At 37.5% G+C, this 20,198-nt stretch overlaps 1 protein-coding gene across 1 annotated transcript in view; it reads right to left on the reverse strand.

The window, feature by feature from the left end:
• Positions 1–20,198, reverse strand: part of ASXL3 (ASXL transcriptional regulator 3) — a 167,148-nt gene that overhangs the window by 127,651 nt on the left and 19,299 nt on the right. Inside the window, exon 2 of the mRNA XM_077135674.1 lies at positions 3,702–3,784. Within this exon, the coding sequence (XP_076991789.1) occupies positions 3,702–3,784 (83 nt within the window). The remainder of the gene's footprint in view (positions 1–3,701; positions 3,785–20,198) is intronic.

Below are 20,198 nucleotides of genomic sequence, written 5' to 3' on the forward strand. Positions count from 1 at the left end.
GCATATTATGAATTTTCTCAACAAACACCACATATCCTTTGACAATTTATTATATACACATATCTTTCCACAAACCACATGTTAAGTACTTTTTTCACTCTGGCATCTCTAAATAGAATTTAATCTTATACTACACATTTCATCAAAACCCATGAAGGAGCTACACAGAATAGGATGTAGAAATGTGTCTTCTTTTTATCATGTCCACATTGAAAAGCATGTGATTTAAAGTATCCCACTTGAAAGAAGGGAGAGATAGTATAAAATGTCAAGAATTTCACCTCAGTCAAATAAAGTAACAATATCATTTACGCTGAACACATTGAAATACCCACACTGGCTTTGCCCAAGTGTCAAAGTGGTGCTTTTTCTTTTTTAATTGCAAGTTACAAATTAAAACCAGAGCCTTTCACAGCATTTAAAAGCAAGCAAGAGCAGGATAACCTCACATGTTCACAGACAATATGCTGGAGACCATGAGCATGCGTATAGTAAAGGGAATTCTCACAAAATGTTCATGTTATTATTTAAAAAGCTAAAGAAGAGGATGAATACATACAACATGCAATGCTAAGAAGGGGCTTCTAACTCTGACTGCCAGCCAAAGTCCTCACTCAGCGCTAGTCAATTACCACCTGGAGAATGAAGAGCATTTACTCAACAAGCAAGCACTATCTGCTAAGGGCAAGGAGTGTTAGGCACCCTGACTTTAGAGACCTCACAGCCAGACAGGACAAACAGACAAGGACAAAACTAGAGTACAGCGGGACAATGCTACGGGAGGCCTGCACTGGCCCCAGATGACGTCAAACCTCCACAGTACGAGAAACCCAGGGCTTTTACTTAAAGTCCAGGTTGAAATGACGGGTAAAGACCCAATACTCTCTTTTCTAGAAACACTAGGAACACGGGGGACTGCGTGAAGGCGGACAGGAAGCAGGCGCCTCTCATCTGCACAGACAAGCACATTAGCCACTCTCATGGTCACTCTGCATTTAATCAGGCACGTCACAAACCTGCACTTCATGAAAAATGCATCACTCATAAATACCTAGAAATTAATCAGCTATGCCTGATCCTCCGATGACAGCTCTTCTAAACCTGCTTACTGAAGAAAAACATATACAATTACAATTCATTTGTCCAGCTACCTTAAATATTTGGAAAACACTTAAGAACTGGGAAGTAATCAACACAGTACACTAAGTAGGCAAAAAATAAATGTCAGAATCTACACCCAAAACCATTATATATACATGTAGAAAAGTCTCACAAACTCATTGAGAATTTATATAACTGTATTTTAGAAATGATTCACAGAAGCAAACTAGGGAAGAATGGACATAGAGATGCTAGCCATAAACACCAAATTATGGATTGGCAGGAAGGAAGAGATTTAAAGAAACAGTATGTGAAAAGAAATGAGGACACACAACACATAGGTATCTGATGCCATTCAATGAAGAATGGATTTTACAGAATAAAATTTAAATAGAACTTTTGTCTCTTTCTTTGCCTTTTTCCCTTCCACTTAAACTTGTGAATTTCTTGCAGGTACTATGCTGGTTCATCAGTATTTGTAACAAGGGATTTTTTTTTCCTATAGGAAGGCATAATAAGGGTGTGGCGGTTGCAGGGGTGGGTGGTGGGGTATTTAGAAGTACAGGTACTAGTGCTCCCCATTTCGATGTTCTTTAATTACTCTAAGAAGCTGTTTTGTTTTTGTTAGCAATGTTTGCTTAAATTCCTTTCATATGTTATTCTGGGAAGATCAACATTTCCAAAACTCTGAAGTAACGCTGTTGCAATAATAAAGGCAATTAAAACGCCCTTCAGTGCCTTGGTCTCAAGATCTACAACAACCAATAGCATTTCACTGCTGTCGAGAATAACATTTGAAGAAACAAAGTTCAAATGTCTGCTTATAGAGGATGCTTTTTATGTCTGTGTGGGAATCCTCTGGCACAAAGTCTACATTCCACAGGAGGTGATAGCCTTCGTTTTCACCCCCTCTTTTCTTCTGGCTATGGCACAAATATTTTCAATGCTTTCTAAATGACAAACATCTTCAGGGTTTTTGACAGGGGCCAAGGATAAAATGAATCTCCAGGCTTCGCCATTTCGTATCCTAACCACTCACGCAGACATCTGGTTTAGAAGAAGACTCGTTTAATAGAAAGGTTAGGCACTGTCTGAAATTCCCTCCCCACTGCTGCCTCTGCTTTGCGGGGGAACAATTACTGCCAACCCGGCATAGTTACATTACTTCAAGAACAGGCAGAAACAATTCTCCAACATACAGGTGAAAGTGTAAGTTTAGGTGTCTCACACCCCACTGAATTGTGACTTCATTTACCTTACCCTGCAGAAGATACATCTAAACAGCTAGAAGTTTATGTTAGCCACACTTTAAAGTTCTAGGAGTTAGAGGCAATACCTATATTTTTATGAAAGAAGCCTGACTCACGACACTGCCTCATTTTTCTCAGTAGTTCTAACTTGACATCAGTTAAACCATTCAAAAGGTATCTATCTGAGCCCATTGAGTTTTTACCAAGTTCTAACTCCTGTAAGCTTAGTGGCTTTCATGCAGAATCTCAGGCACAAAAGTTCACTCTGTACCATTGCTGATTACATACACAGATGACAACTCTATGTTCAGATTATCCTTTAACCTCTTTTTTTCTCTCCTTGAGAAATTTCATCTACATGGCCCTAAATTTCTGGCTAAAGTCAAAAGTACACAATTAAAATAAATAAGTAAAAATAAAGGATCATGATAGATAAATAAAATATGGTATAACCATACAATGGAATATTACTTGACAATAAAAAAGCGAAGTACTGATACATCCTACAACATGGGCGAACCTTGAAAACAGTAGGCTAAATGAAAGAAGTCAGCCACAAAAGGCATTCTGTGTACTCCTGCTTATATGAAATGTTCTGATGAGACAAATCCATAGAGACAGGAAGATGAATAGCTATCAGGGGCTGGAGAAGTGGGGAATGAGGGTAAGAGATACACGGTTTCTTTTTAGGGTGATGAAAATGTTCTAGAATTAGATGGTGGCAACGATGACCACCATCGTTGTGACTTTGTGAACATACACTAAAAGCTGGAGGATTATACATTTTCACAGGGTGAACTTTATGGGAATTTATTGAGAATTTTATCATACCTCAATAAAGCAGTTAGAGGAAAAAATTCTGAAAAGATCAACAGCTGATAAATGTCACTCCAAGCAAAGGGGTTCTAAGTATAGGAGGATTACATTTTCAATCATATTCATTGGCACTGCAAAATTGTAAATTTTAAAGTGAGCTTATCTTTATATCCTGGGATCTATCTATTAAGCCTGAGAAAGTGCTGTCTTTCACTACTCACTTTCAGAAGCATAATCTCCTCTTATGAGAAAGACAAAAAGGAATACTCCAACGAGGGCTAATTCACACGGAGCTGCTCTTTGCTAACAAAGCCCGCTCTGTTATCAATCCATTTCATGTCATTTATTAAGCTAACAGGCAGTTCTGAGGAAATCCTGGGTCATCCAAATATTTGGCCACCACTAAAGAATGTGCAGGTACTGGCTTAACTCCAAGTCGACTACAATATCAAAATCTAGTTACACTTATTGCTTTACAACTCATGTCAATTACTAATCAATGAAATGAGAACATTTTTAAGTACAAATACTGACCTTGTTTCTTTTAACCCTTCTTTCTGAATGACTTCCAATATCTGCTTTGCTGTCATTGGTGAGTTGGGGTGTTTCTCTAGTGCCTAAAAGAGAAAAAGAAACAGAAGATTCCTAGATTATTACATGAGACCACAGAAACATAAAACAAGTGAATCATGCAATGCTGGTTTAAAATTTCAAAGGCGAAGGGGCTTTTATGTCAAATGAAATCTGATCATACAGTTCAGGTGTGCAAACTGAGAATGTAATTTTTTAGGAGCATTTATAGCTATTTCTGCAATGTATAGGGGCCAATATTCAAAAATGTCACAAAAGCATACACACCAAAAAAAAAAAAAAAAAAAGGAAATGTCAAACCTAAAGAAGCCAAGTTAACAAATGTATAATTCCCTTATATTTAAAAAAAAGTGCTTATGCCCTTTGGTAGATATATTTTCAGGTTGACGATATGTTTCCTAAGTTTCCGGGATCTTGGAAACAGAGCCTGACTATTACCAATAGCAGGGAACAAAATGCTGGTCAAAAATACCTCACTGGATTCATACTTTGATCAACCTCTTTTGTATGCATATATTTTTTAAAAGACAGAGAGAGAGAGAGAAAAAAAAAAAACTACATGGTCAAAATCCTGAAAGAGGCATACAGGAGCTCATGTAATTCATTAGAGTGTGTTTTCCAGTTCAGCTCAGTTTCCTTTCCTTTGCCTTTCCAGTAATTTCAAGTAAAACCCCTTCCTTTTCCCATTCAGCCTATCTCTAGTTCATGGAGTGAGCCCCATTTTCTTTCTCTCCCCTTCTACCCTCTTATTTGGGAGTGGGGGGGAAGAACAGGAATCTTTTAAACAAAGGATGAAAGGGAACACATGGGATTTCATCGATGATTTACATAGGCTTTAGACATCAGCTCTGGAAGTCAAGTTCCTTTATTTATTCAGGGATTTCACTGCATGCAATGGAAGCAGTGAACAGCAGACCCCACACTGCTCCTCAACATGGTCTACAGGGACCACATCTGGGTACAAGAAACAAGCCTACACACATCCTCACAATGGCCTCCTCTGGTTGGACAACTCCTACATAAAGATGTGGTACCGGAGTTTCATATGCACAAGTCATGCGCATGAGTTAGATACTGGAAGGGCCACAATTATTAAGAATTAAGAGGGTCACCCTAACAATTAAAAAAAAAGAAAAAGCTTCCAAAACTGTTGAAAATAGCTCTGTGCATTTCTCCTACCACCAATGACCAATATTCAACTAGTTCACTCGTGAAGGCTCTGTTCATCATACTTCTCCAATGACTTACGCACGGCTTGCCCCTCTTTTACTTTACCATTAAGACCACTTTCCTATTACCCCCTTTCCAGTTTCCAAGCAATTTCCAATCCCGGAAATTTTCCCAATCCCAATCAGCCCCTTAGTCATAGTTGGGGAGTTCTTTACAGAATACAGAAATATGAACTACACTAAATGATCTGTAGGATATAGCAACAAGTATATCAATAGCAAAGAAAGAAAATGGTCCTCCCAGAGGAGGACACTGGAGAGCTTACCTGAAAACTAGGAAAGGGGTAGAAAGGAAACAGGAATAGCTGTACAGGGAAGAGGAAAAAACTGGAAAAATACGGGGGACGGGGGCAGGGCGAAGGCAATAAAGAAATTGTGGGCTCAAGCTGAAAAGTAGAAGAGATTAGATCACAGAGAAAAAGGTAAAACAACAGAAATGAATGCAAAAAAAGCTGACAGAATTTTTAAAATAAGAACTGTAAGTAGAACAGTGCAAAATCATGAATTACTGAAAGGGGATGCCTGTGGTCACGGATAACACAGGGTAGACAATACCCCAAGTGAGAGGTACACTGGGGACGCTAATGTCTCTCCTAAAAGGTCAACAGACGCAGACAAAGACAAGTAAGCAAGCAAAGAATAGGGAATGTGGAGGGAAGAGGCAAAGGGCAGCATAAAGAAGGAAAGTAGAGGAGAAGGGAGACAAAGGAAATTGAGTTGAATTGGGAGTGTCCAAAGGGCAAACTGATTAAATCTAGAAAGGGCCAAAGAGAAAACTCCACTGTACTGGACAAGGTTTTAAAGGAAATTTGGGTGCACTTGGATGTGGGGTTACTCACTGTGGAGGAATCCCTGTTTCTCTTCCTGAGTACAGGCCCCTCAGCACACCTGGGCAGCTCCTCCCAGCAATTGAGAGAATTTGGATAGCCCTGTCCCCTTCTCTATGACATCACATCCTACGCTACAAAGGAAGTAAAAGTGCCAAGAATTACATCATGAAGTGGATGAGAGGCAGGAAGGAAATGATGAAGTCACACAAAACACCAGAAGCCACCCTCAGTTCCTGCAAGACAGAGAAAGGAGACAGAAGGAGGAGAGGTTCCTGTGTATGAACAAGCTTCACTGAACTAGCTGTGTTGAACATTTATAGAACAAAAGATAGGGAGAAATTAGCTTGACAGAACAAAACACTGATATCATCAAAATAATGTGACACACAGCAGAGACATGACTCAGACTCACAAGACAGTCATACACTAAAACACTACACTGGGGAGAAGACACATTCCGAATTGATGGCGTCCTAAGCTACCAGTTTCAATCTGAGATCAAACAACTGTCCATTCTTCTGACAATCTTGGACCGTGAGGCACTACAGCTTCATATGTCCTGCAGAATTACACCCTGCATTATCTGCCTGGACATTTTCAAATACATCTGGCATTTGAATATATTTTCATGGCATGTAATATTTCTTTAGAACTTAGGAGTATCTCCAATTGTTTCCACATTGTACCTACCTCTTTAGAGAATGGATCAAGGATACAAAAGAGCAAGAAAGAGAGCAAATACTGTTCAAGACTGTGACTCTTTTTTTTGTTTGTTTGTTTGTTTGTTTTACATGGGCAGGCACCGGGAATCAAACCTGGGTCCTCCGGCATGGCAGGTAAGCACTCTTACCTGCTGAGCCACCCTGGCCTGCCCAAGATTGTGACTCTTTAACGTTAGTAGTCACAATAAAAATTTTCTAGAAATAGAGCCAATAAGTATGTCAGATAATCAAAATAGGTTCACATGGGCTTGCACAGTAATGATGTAATTGTGCACAAAACTGGGAATCTAATTTTAAAGTTTGTAATGGAAAACAGTTAAAAGCCTCGTTTTATAATAAAATTGGAAAAATGCAAATTCATATCTAATAGAAGGAAACAAAAGGAACACACAAGTCTACAACCAAGAGATACCATTATTATTTTTGTTTTCCTCCTCATTTTCTTATACCCATGCATAGGATTATTATTATTTATTTATTTATTTATTGCACAGGCAGGCACCGGGAATCGAACCCTCGTCTCCGGCTTGGCAGGAGAGAATTCTGCCACTGAGCCACCATCGCACCACCCCATACATATTATTTTAATCTAATTATCTATATTGTATATAGTACGTATACATACTGTTAGGTGTCTTACTTTTCTACATGTGATTTGAATTCTTCCAAAAACAGCATCAAAATTAACACTTCACTAAGGATGGGCATTTGTGTTGTTTTCAAAATGTGGTTAATAATAAATTTGCAAATAAATATGAATGCAGTATTCTTAGAATAATACTACTGAGCCAGAGACCATGAGCTTTGTAACATCTCTTGATAGACTGCCAACTGTTTCCAGAAAGGTTTTCATAACTTATACTCCTACCAGGAAAGACTGAATCTGCCTCTCACCACACCCTTGCCAGTATTCAACATCATTTTTTTGGTAATATTTGCCGATTTAACAGACCAAATAAGTGGCAACCCATTATTTTAATTATACTTCTATAGATACTAATGAGGCTAAAGATTTTTTTCATATGGGATATGGTACTTGAGATATTTCTGGTTTTATATGAAGAAAGCTCTTTATATATTAAGAATAATATTCATTGTTTATCATATTAATAATACTTTTTCCTTATTTTTGCTTATGTTATGAATTTGTTAGGACAATATACAAAGTTTTCTATTTTCACATAAGCAACTCCATCAGTCTTTTCCATTGTAACTTCTAGTGTTTTTATGTTTAAAAATCCCTTTTACCCAAAGAGCACATAAATATCTCCAAACAGTTTTTCAAGTACTTTTATATTTTTTGTTCTTTAATTTATCTGGAATTTATCTTTTTACACAGAGAGGAAACACTGCCTGAAGCCCCCACATCCAATTAGTAGGACAAGTTTCTCCAACATAATTTGTTTCATAAGGTACACTTGGTTATATGTTATATTAATATACTACCATATATTAATACTAAATGCTAGAGTAGTGAAAACATTTTTGAATGTGAGACCAACATATAAATGTCAACTCAATATATAAAGCATGCAAAAGCAGAGCTGTTCTTGTTAAGGCAGAGAGGAAAGAGCTCAGAGTTCCCAGTAATGGTCAAGATATTTCTGGAAATCCTCAGGGTCTATGGTATAAACAGAAAACTACTGTCCTTGTGGTCCTACCAGCTTCCATTCACTTTTTAGACAATTACTGTGCGGGCACCATGCTGTTTTAATTGCTGTAATGTTACAATATAATTAGAAACCACTGGCTAGTTATCACTGTTTCTCCTACACAAATTAGTTTGTCACAGTGTTCAATCTTTATCAAATGTGTCTTTCCTTTGCTTTTAAAACAAATTGTTCTACTGTGTTAAAAGCTGTATTTGTGATTCCACTTCATTCTCCATCCCTAAGACTGACGTCCTACATCTCTCGTGCTTCTGCCCATGCAATGAAGCCATTCAAGTCTCATCAACCTTTTTTCTCTTGCGTTGCTACTCCTCAACAGGTTCCCACTTCAACATTGTTTCCTAGTAGGGAAATCACCATGACTAGCATAAGCTACATTCCTACAATGCAATCTCATCTTTTTGTCAGAAGTGATGAACAGTGGTGCAAAATTGGCAAATAGACAACAGCCTTGGCCCCTAATCATCCTTACTCAGATTTCTCCCCACAAACAGGAGGGGAAAAAAGAAAAATACCCTGTAAAAACAGGACAGCAATATAGATAAAAGAAGGGAGAGAGATAGGGGGCCAAATAATTGAGGGGCATTGGTTATGTGGGGAATGCATTTTTCACACGTTAGTTACAGACTTTCCTGGTCCAGAAATACATACTGTCTCACACATTTTAAGGCTTGCTCAAGATTCCCTCAGTATCCCCACAAACAGAAAAACCATTTAAAGTATACCCAATACATACACATTAGGCTAGTGTGTTCATCTAAAGATTTAAACCTTGGTCCTTCAGGCCCCAAGGTCAACTTTCTGAGAGATCTTATTTACTTGATTGCAAATTTAAAAGATCACCACAATTTAAGAATCCTTCCAATGATCTCTGTCCACCTGTGGCAGCCTCAAATGGATCTCAATGCCCGAACTCTCCCTTCTTCTAACATTAATGTGTCTTCCCTCCATTTGACTGGCAGTTCACTAATATATTGTTTCATGTAGGCTTATCACAACAATAAGCCACCATCCAGCACTCCACAACTTACACAGGACTTTCGCAGAGCCTATGTTATTTCATTTGCTCCTCACAACTCCGTGAGACACACAGAAGAGTATCATCATCTTTCTCTGAGATGCTCAGAGGTGAAGCATTTGGCCCAAGGTCGTAACTGCTAGTAAGCGGAAGAACAGGACTTGAACACACGATGATATGAATGATGACAAAGTTTAAATATAATAAGAACAGCTAATCCTTATTGAACAACTCCTCTGTGCTAAACTCTCTCTAGGGGCTTTACATAAATTACGACAAACTACAGGATTCAAATATCTAACATTCCCTATTTCAACTACTCCTGAGAAGCTACAAACATCCATGTCACTTGGATAAAACATGAGTTTGAATCCCAGGTAGAATTCAGGTGAGGAAAAATTCATGTAAAAAGCGACAAGGTCTCACCAACCACCCTGTTAACACAGTTCGATAAGTTTGTTCTTCACTCCTTATCTATGTGGTTACTAGGTAAGGGTTAAAGATGATAGTTGAAATGTTCTGCATGCTTGAATGCATTTTATGGGGAAATTATATGCTGTGTGGTATTACTGAATGCATGATTCAAAAGTGTCCTTATAACGGCACTGAGAATCAGCCCTCCTTCAGGCAGAAGAAAGCAGACTCTGGGAGGATACCGTGGCCAGGGCCTTACCGCCTGGAAGCGAAGAGAAACAGCCCATGTGACACGTGAACATTTGCTTTTTCTACCAAGTTAAACAGTTTCTCATTTATGAGCACACAGTTTTTACAGACCGAGGGCCGAAAGTCAAGATATGACATACACTTTCTCTTCCATAAACCCCACTTTGGCACAATTAAGAACAAACATATCTTGAACTCTCAGTTAATTGTTTAAACTCTACTTGTCCTTTGCAGCCCCTGCCACAATTGTCATTAATTAGTGTTTAATGATACCTGCTTAATGATATTCTTCCCACTACATCGCAAGCATTGTGAGATTAAGGACTTTAGCCTCTTTGGTCACCTGTGTGTCCCCAGGTTGTGACACTACTAAGTAGGTGTCACTAAATAAAGATCAAGTTAATTTGGGGAGCGATGTTTTGAGCCATTCAATAGTCGGCATTTTTATAGCATAACAATGAAGATGGTAAAGTTTTGACATCAGGTCAATTAAGAAGCCCCACTTACTAGCTGATTTCATTTAAGATTTTAAATTAGCTGATCTTAGATAAGCTATTTTAACCTACCTAAGTCTTAACTTTCTTCCTTTTTTCATTTCTAAAGGACTAAATGAGACAAACGAATGTAAAACACGTATTATCTTAATGTGAGTTAATAAACATTAGCTAAAAGTCTTGGCTGAAAAAAGATACCCCTTGAGTATAACCTAGAAACACATGAATTTTCTAGTAAACAGAAAAGAGCTAAAAGAAAATTATGGAGATTAGATGTGGTCTTCTTTGAGGTTTTCTGGGCAAATTACACCAGTATTTCTACAAGTCGGGTTAGCCACATATTTCCAACCTTAATCACCTGACCACTTTCAAATTACTCCATCACGGATTCACAGATAAACCCACACCCCACACTGCCCAGCTTCATGATTCCAGAGTCTTCCTTTCTGGTTTTAACAAGAGGGCTCAGACAATACAGCATACTTTCAAACACTGCTCTGATACCTATGAAGATAGCACATTGCAGGGACAAATTATCCTGTTACTCATGTGTTATATATCAAGTAAAAATGTGGAGTGTATCAACAGTAACAACTTACTTCCAACAAATTTCCAATCAGTTATGATATACAGCATCATAAAAAAGCCATCATCAGGACATTGTCTTACAGCAAAATTATTTTAGTTGTCCAATGTCATAAAACCTGAGCACAGCTGACAGGAGAGTCCTAGAACTTTCTGAGTCCTAGAACTCTCAATACAGAATGATCATCAACTGACCTTACAGATAGACATCTATGCAACCAAGAGGTGAACTGTAATTTCCTGTAGGACTTTGGCAACTTTTTTGTACCTCCGTAAATTCCTGAACTTTTGGCATACTTAATAGAGACATTTTTTTCTGTATATATAGAATGAAAACAGAAAGTGAGACACACCCAGAATTCATTCAATGTTTTAAAAGTAGAAAAGAAGAGCTAACAGTTATTTGAATATTGATTTATATTAAACTTGAAATAAAAAGTAAAATTTCTCTTTAGTGAGAAGCAAAGAAATACTTCTGCCATGGAAATGTGCAGGCAGTCTTTTCTATTCAGAGTCTGTATTATTAGAATATATAATAATTCTATGTGTCAAGTAAAAATTCCCCTTTTGTATTTCTATCATGTAATCCTGGTTTTTGCCTTTGAATGTTACAACTATTTAATATTAAATTACAAGCACTTTCTTGGGTGGGCCACAGTGGCTCAGGGGCAGAGCTCTCGCCTGCCATGCCAGAGACCCGGGTTCGATTCCAGGTGCCTGCCCATGCAAAAAAAATAATAATGAAAATAAATAAATAAATAAATAAATTACAAGTACTTTCTAAACATTTCAGTTTAAAAGTGAGGTAACAAGAAGTTATTCACATATGTTGCCATATGTTTGAAAACGCTATTAGAGGGCAGTGTGAAGGTAGCTCAGTGGCAGAATTCTTATTTGCCATGCCAGAGATCTGGGTTCGATTCCCGGTGCCTGCCCATGTTAAAAAAAAAAAAAATACTATTAGAGCCTAAGTTTCCCTTTGTCCAGGCTAATGGGTCCTCAGTTCTTTTTATCTATACTCACATAAAATAGTTGGCAGATGCTTTACCATCCACACTCCCACCTTTAAATGTTCTTCAGTTTGCCAGTCTTTTCAAATACAACATGTCTTTAAGAACATTTGTTAGAATAAATGAACTAAATACAATTGGTAAATATTCTCAATCTAGTTTGATCACAACACAATTTAGTGAAACTACTACTTCCCTTTTTATTCCTCCTAAACTTATATATCAACACAACCTAATATGACATTCACTTTTTCAGCAGATACCACACACTGGTAGCCAACTAAAACCTCCAGATCTTTCTACATTTGCCTCCGAAATCACATTCATGGTTCTGTGTTATAATTTTCATATTTAACAGACATAAATGCACACTTGCTTAATGTACTAGTATTTAGTTCAACCCATTTTCGCAGCTTCTGCAATCTCAACAGTCCCAAATATCTGATTATTCAAGGTAACAGCTAAACTTTGTGGCATCCTCAAATCTGAGAAATGTGAAAGTCAGCTAAATTTCATCTTCTGAGTGAAAGGCCATTTGTTGAAACTTATTTTGGAATCACTATTCCATTGTCCAATTGTTCAGATTCCCTTCTTATTTTTTGGTGTCCACACGTTTGATAAGTATGATTTTCAATGTATTCCTCTAAATTACTCATAACAGAGCTGGGCAAGGAAATGGAAAACAAAGCATTGTAGCTGCCACTGGGACCTCACTTCAGGCTGAGAGTAAATAGTCAGTCCATATACTTTTGCTATAAATGTTCAATCTGCTACAAATTCATTTAATTATGCTATTACCCAGCTCAAAACTGTCCATCACTTCTAAAAAGATTTCATAATAGACTATGTCAAATGACTGGCTGCCATATACTTCCAACAGCATACTCCTGAGGTAGAAGTCTAATAATCCTCTCAAAAATAAATTGAGTTAGGTTGACATGAATTAACTTTGAGAATCCATAATGCCTTCCAGGGATCCTTGCTCCCATTTCTATATGCTCACAGACACCTGTTTAGTAATTCACTCTAGAATTTTGCTGAGAGTTGCAATCAAGTTCAACAGTCTGAGATTTTAATTTTTTTCTTTTCCTTTTTCTTTTGAAATAACAGTAGCAAACTCACAGTAATTACTTACCATCACACATTGCTCTAATGTGCATATAAACTCATTTAATCCTCAAAACCATAACCATATCATATAGGACCTATCGCTGCTTTTACTTTATTGATGACAGTTGAGGTAACTAAGCACAAAGGAGTTAACTTGCCCAAAGCTACATAGCTAGTAAGTGGTAGAGCCAATATTTGAAACTAGGCAGATTGGACAATTATCCAAGTGTGGCTTTCTAACAATCTCCTGTTCTCTGTGACTATTCTCACAATTATCAATAATACTTCCTAGTTTTACCTGTAGATTCTCTCTTTATAACCAAGCTTATATTTCATCATTTCTTATCTCATCAAAAGCACAGTGGATGTAACTTCTTTCTGTATCGCTTCCTTATCACATCTCCTTAAAAAAATCTGTACTAGCATAAAAGAGACAAAGACATTGAATTGTCCAAAATTTGAAAAATGTCAGTTAATAAAGTTGCTGTGATTGCAATTTAAAACACTGTCTAAATTTCATGGCAGTTAAAATGTAGAGGCAGGCATTTAATTAGTTAACTCCCATTAATTAACTAAGTGATAGAAACATTGGTTTGACAGAGAGAAAGGTTTTCCTGTCTCCAATCTCTACAAATTCATACAAAGGCACCAAGTGGTAACAGACAATATCCTCAATGGTACTTTCACGAAAGCAAATAGAACATACTTAAGTTCTGTTGTGGAACCCCCTATAAAAATCTAAACAGCCTAGGAAAATATAATTGGGAATATCAGGTAAAACAGTCCAAGTAGTCTTCTCAACTTCCAAAATGATTAAATCAAGATTATATACTCTAACAATGACTTGGAGCTTATTTTTATTTTATGACTAACTATGGGAAGATACAAAAACTCTGAAAACCAGACTTGTAAGTAGCAGAATTAACACTATATTATGCAAATTAAGGTGCTTGGGCAGGTTTGAAACTGTTGTGAACCCCAGAAAAGCCATGTTCTTTAATTCTCATTCAATATTGTCGGGTGGGATCTTTTTGGTTGTTTCCATGGAAATGTGACCCACCCAACTGTGGGTTGTACCTTTTGATGAGATGGTTTCCATGGAGACGTGTCTCCACCCATTCAAGGTGGGCCTGCTCACTGGAGCCCTTTAACATGGAATCATTTTGCCAAAGCTTCAGTGCCAACAGAGCCCAAAACAGCCAGAGACCTTTGAAGATGCAGAAGGAAAATGCCCCTGGGGAAGCTCATGAAACCAGAAGCTTGGAGAGAAAGCCAGCAGATGTCACCATATACCTTCCAAGCTGACAGAGGTGTTCTGGACCCGTAATCTTTCTTGAATCAATGTGTCTTTCTCTGGATGCCTTGGTTTGGACATTTTCATGGCCTTAGAACAACTGTAAACTTGTAACTTAATAAATTCCCTTTTTTAAAAGCCACTCCACTTCTGCATTCTAACAGCTTTAACAAATGAAAACAGTGCTCAACATATATTTTTATCCACATATGGGAGATGACACCTTTATCCATGTGGAAATGGATAACAGGGACATCTATGGTCAAGTCAGAATTCTTTTTAGAATAACATTCCGAAGCAACAATCAGTTGAGATTCCAAATTTCCACATCTCAGTAATCCTTAAAAGATCCTCATGGTGATAAAAGTAGCTAATACTTATATAATGCTAGAAAGTATGTTACAATAGAAAAATGTTAGGCATTGTTCTAGAAACTTGACTTAGGTTCACACATTTAATCCTTACAATCACATGTAGAAGTGCATATTTTTGTTGTCATTATTAGACAAGTGACTTGAGGCAAAGACACATTAAATAACATATATCACGTTATTTCCAAGTAAGAGACAGAGCTAGGATTCAAACCCAGGCCCTCTGACTCTAAGTGTTGCACCATCACTGCAAAGTAGCATATCAAATGGTGCAAACTTACTTGGAGGGTTCATTCAGCAGTTGTTGAATGCTGCTGAATGCTGAATGTTGAATGAGTAGATGGTCCCATTGGTTGAAATGAGTCTACCTTTATGCATTTATCTTACAGAAATCCATAGCCCATCACACATGTTCAATGAAGCATTATTTGAAGTTCCAAAAAACAGACAAGACACAATATAAGTGGGGGTGGTTAACTAAACTAAAGCACATGCACATTAAAAATACTATATAGCTATTACAAAGACTAAAGTAGATCAATATGTACAGATAGGAAAGGATGTCCAGGATAAACTGATGAGTGAACATAAGGAAGCTGAAGAATAACATGTATAGAGGAAGCATGTATGCAAATGAATGTGGTATACAAATGCACACACATTCCCTACACACATTCATACCATATAAAATTATTCAAATATTTAACAATTGTTATCTTGGAGAATGGTAGAAAACCAAAAATTGAAGGAGGAAATTTCTTTTTCTTTTATTTTATATCTTTTACTTAGAAGCACAAATTACTTTCATAATCTTTATATTAATATTTACACAAATTATACAGTATGTGCTTTATATAATGTACACAATAATTAAATAATCATCAATGTAAAAACCATTTCCAAAATAAACCAAAAACTAATACTCAACAACCACAACAAAAAGAGTTATATTCCTGTTGTGGGTTGAATTCTGTCCCCTAAAATGATATGTTCAGGTCCTATCCACCCCCTCCCCAGCCCACCCCCAAGCTGTGAATGTGACTTTATTTGGATATAGGGTCTTAGCTGATGTAATTGGCTAAAATGATCAGAATGGATTAGGGTTGGCCATAATCCAAAATGGTGGGGGTCCTTACAAGAAGGAAATTTGTACACAAGCACACAGATCTACAGACAAAAGGTGGCAGAGATTAGATTGAAGCTGCACACACCAAGATATGTCTAGGGCTACCAGAACCTGGAAGAGGCAAGAAAGACCCTCTTCTAGAGGCTTCAGGGCTGGCACAACCCTACCAACACCTTGCTTTCCCAAGTCTGGCCTCCAGAACTCTCAGACAACACATTATTTTTGTTGTTTTAAGCCACCTGATTTGTGGTAATCTGTTACAGCAGCCCTAGGAAATGAATGCAATACTTTATACTGTACAGTACGGCAGGAAGGAAAAAAAATAGGTAGATGAAATTTTTCCAAAGCAAACATTACTCATCATTTACAGTCAGGAAAATTCTTCAATGTTATTCTCACAGACAAGTCTTAAACGACACAGCATCCAAATGAATCAGCCAGGAGGAATTAATTACAAACGACATCTTTAGATAATCACATAAAATGAGTTGTTATACGGTATTATTTAATTCTGACCCCCTGAATGCTGAAGAATTACAACGTTGCTTTTGCAATCATTGTAGGCCTTTTCTCCTGATTGTGGCCAGACAATGGTATCACCTTCTCAATAATTCACAGATTTAACAAATATTTACCAACCACATACATACACAAAAATGAAAGACAATAAAACATCTTATCACTGTCTCTGGAGACACAAGCTTTGGTTTACAGGAGGAAAGGATGGCAAATACCTAATTTATTTTGAAATGGATTAAAATGAAAGGAAGGACACTAAGCCATTTGTCACCTTTCATATTCATTCAAAATGCTAACTCTAGTCTAGCTGGAAATGACCCCTCCCTAACCTATTTTCAGCAATGGTATTATAATTCACATTCTATGAAAGCAGTGTCATAATGGTATTTTTCCCCTTTTATTCACTGCTGTATCTCCTGTGCCTGACTGGTGAGAAGTGTTTAATAAAAACTTGCTGAATGAATGAAAATAAGATAAACAAATGACAAGGAAGTACTGATGTACTGCATGTATTGTCTTATGTTCCCAGTTACCTACTCCCTTCTGAAAAACGCCCTCTCCCTGTTTGGTAGATACTGCAAAACTGGCGGCCTACTGATGACTGGGTGGTGGGGTGGCAGGGACAAAACGCACAGGAAGAGCCAGTGACTGGTCTTCTCTAGCACACATAAGCTAAAGCTCACTAAAACCAATCTCAGTTGCTTTCTAGTGATGATACCAGGCAATGAAGTCCGGAGATTTGGTGGAAGCTATGGTTCTCGTCATGTGGGAAAAGCCAGGCTCAGAAAATAAGGCACACAGACAGGAGCGCAGATGTCAGACTCCTGGAAACATCTGTTCATTCATTCCAGGTATCACTGAGGACCTGTTCTTCTCCTGTACTGGATCATGGTCATATGGATTTTCTTCTTTTCACTAAAGTGATTCGAGTTGGGCTTTAGTTACTGATGGCCAAATGTTCATGACAAATGTGCTTGTTATACTAACTGTCAAGCCCAAGTTAGTTTCTCTGTTGTAACTTTTTTAAAGTACAATAATAAATAATGAAGTACAAAACATAAATAATAAATGCTTCCCAGTCAGACGTTACTTTTGTTTACTTCTTTAGAAAATGAAAAGTAGAGTAACTATTGCTAAAAGCTGCAGGTTCGTTATTGACAACCCAAGTCATTAACGAAATAAAATTTTGAGAAAGTGGAGTACTGTCCCTTTATTAGACATACAAATTGAGCCATCCAGAGGCAATACATTAAAAATTAAACCATTTTACAACATTGAAGGCCCATCCAGCAAAGCTATATAAATAATGTCAACAGTAAGAGATCTTTACCCAGAAGTCAACTTTGATGAGTGATAGCTGAAGGAATTCCTGACTCCCAGACTTCAAGAAGAGGGCTGACATTTTAAAAATATGAAGCAAGTATCCTAAGATTTTAGGAGATGGGGCCTACATGTTTGCCTCAGGCCAAAAGACATTGGATATATCCTTCCAGTTCCTAATAAAAAGTAATTCATAAATATCTACCGTAACTTTTATACTAAAAAATAAGTAGATTTTCCACCCAAATTTACTATATCCAAGCAATTATAGTTTGATTAAAATATCTGCATTGATGAATATATAAGCAAAGGATGATACACACACATACAGTGGAATATTATTTGGCCATAAAAAATGAATGAAAAATGAACCTTGAAGATATCATGTCAAGTGAAATAAGCCAGACACAAAAATAAAAATTCTGTAAGATGCCACTGAGATGAGCTAACTAGAATAAGCAAATTCATACAGATAGAAGGTAAACTGGAGGTCATCAGGTACTAGAGGGAGGGGGGAATGGGGCCCTATTACTTAACAGACATTGAGTTTCTGTTTGGGGGGATAAAAATATTTTGGTAATAGATGGTGGTGATGGGACCACAATATTGTAACTGTAATTAATGCCACTGAATTGTACACTAAAAATGGAGGAGTGCTAGAGGAATAAAGGACATATTTGTTAGGGCAAAAAGCAAAGAAGGAATTTCCTTCAGCCCGTATTTGTTGATAGGATATATAGGCTGAGAGTCTTTAAGGAGGCAATGGAATATTAAAACTCACCTTTACCAACAAAGAATTCTCTGTGAAATCCAATAGTCCCTTCTGCTCCTAGACTCCCTCAGTCCTGTTTTACCAGCTGAGTTTCCACATGCCATCAGGCTAAGAGCTTATTATACTACAATGCCACACTCAGATGTCAAAATGAAGAAAAATTATTAATTTTGACATGACCAAACATCCGCCACACTGAGCTAATTTTATATAACTTGGTCATTCCCCAAACCTTCTGGTATTTATGTGACACCTGAGACTCAGAGTTACAGCTCTCAAGCTATGAAAGTCAGCAGTACCCCATTCAGCAACTGTTTAAAAAGCTGAAAACGTAATCAGACTTTGTCTAGAGATATGAATGAAGCTGATCTGACAGGACTAAGGTACATCAGAAGACTGGATCTGGCCCATATTTTCAAACTTCAACTTCTGTGTGAGATCAAAGGGAGACATGTTTATTTGGTGCAAAATTGATATTTTGGGTAGTATACTATCTAATTTAACTTGTATGGTCAGTTTACTTCAACACCATAATTACATGGAATCTTGAATAGGATGTGAAATCTTGTTGGTTGTCTAGGTTAGTGTGATGGCCCAATATATCCCAGAGTAATTTGGGCAGAGAATAAAAATGTATCTGCAAAGTCCTCCTGGGGGACTAGGGAGAAAGGAGGAAATATTAAACTTCCCCATCTGGGAAATTTCTGACATTCTTGCAAGCAGTGGGAACAACCAATTCAATAGGCTGAGCCCTCTATCTTGGGTCTCACCCATATGAAGCATATTTCTGCAAAGGAGATGCTAAACCTACTGATAATTATGCCTAAGTGTCACCCCTGGGGAGCCTCTTTTGCTGCTCAGATGTAGCCTCTCTCTCTCTAAGCCAACTTGGCAGGTGAAGTCACTGCCCTCCCCCCTACATGGGACATGATCCCTAGGGGTGTAAATCTCCCTGGCAACGTGGGACCTGACTCCTGGGGATGAGCTTGAACCCAGCATCATTAGGATGAGAAAGACTTTGTGACCAAAAGGGGGAAGAAAGAAATGAGATAAAGTCTCAGTGGCTGAGAGATTTCAGAGTTCGGAGGTTATCCCAGAGTTGGGAGGAATGTGTTATCTCACGCATTCTATAGATATCTCTGTTTAGTTTGTGGTGTATTAGAGCAGCTGGAGGGAAGTCCCTGAAACTCTTGAGCTGGGTTCCAGGAGCCTTTATTCTTGAGGATGACTATATAACTATAGAGCTTTTACAGTATGACCAGGTGATTGTGAAAACCTTGTGTCTAATGTTCCTTTTATCCAGGGTATGGACAGATGAGTTAAAAAAAAGAATAAAAAACAAAGAATAGGGGGATACAAAAGGTAAAATTGGGTAGACTGAAATACTGTGGGCCAATGAGAGGGAGGGGTAAGGGGTATGGGCTGCATGTTCTTTTTTTTTATTTTTCTGGAGTGATGCAAATTTTCTAAAAATGATCATGGTGAACAGTACGCAACTATGTGATGATGTAATGAGTCACTGATTGTATAACATGGTTAGACTGTATGTGTGTGGATATTCCCCAATAAAAATGTTTTTTTTAAAATTCATCCCTTTGAAAGAAAAAAAAAGAGCAAGAGTTACCCATCAACCAACTCTAAATTAGCACTTAAAGTCTTACTGAATTTTTTCCCCCAGCATTATTAAATTATGCCTGAAGATAAATT

The sequence above is a fragment of the Tamandua tetradactyla genome, chromosome 18, assembly GCF_023851605.1.
Source record: "Tamandua tetradactyla isolate mTamTet1 chromosome 18, mTamTet1.pri, whole genome shotgun sequence".
NCBI lineage: Eukaryota > Metazoa > Chordata > Mammalia > Pilosa > Myrmecophagidae > Tamandua > Tamandua tetradactyla.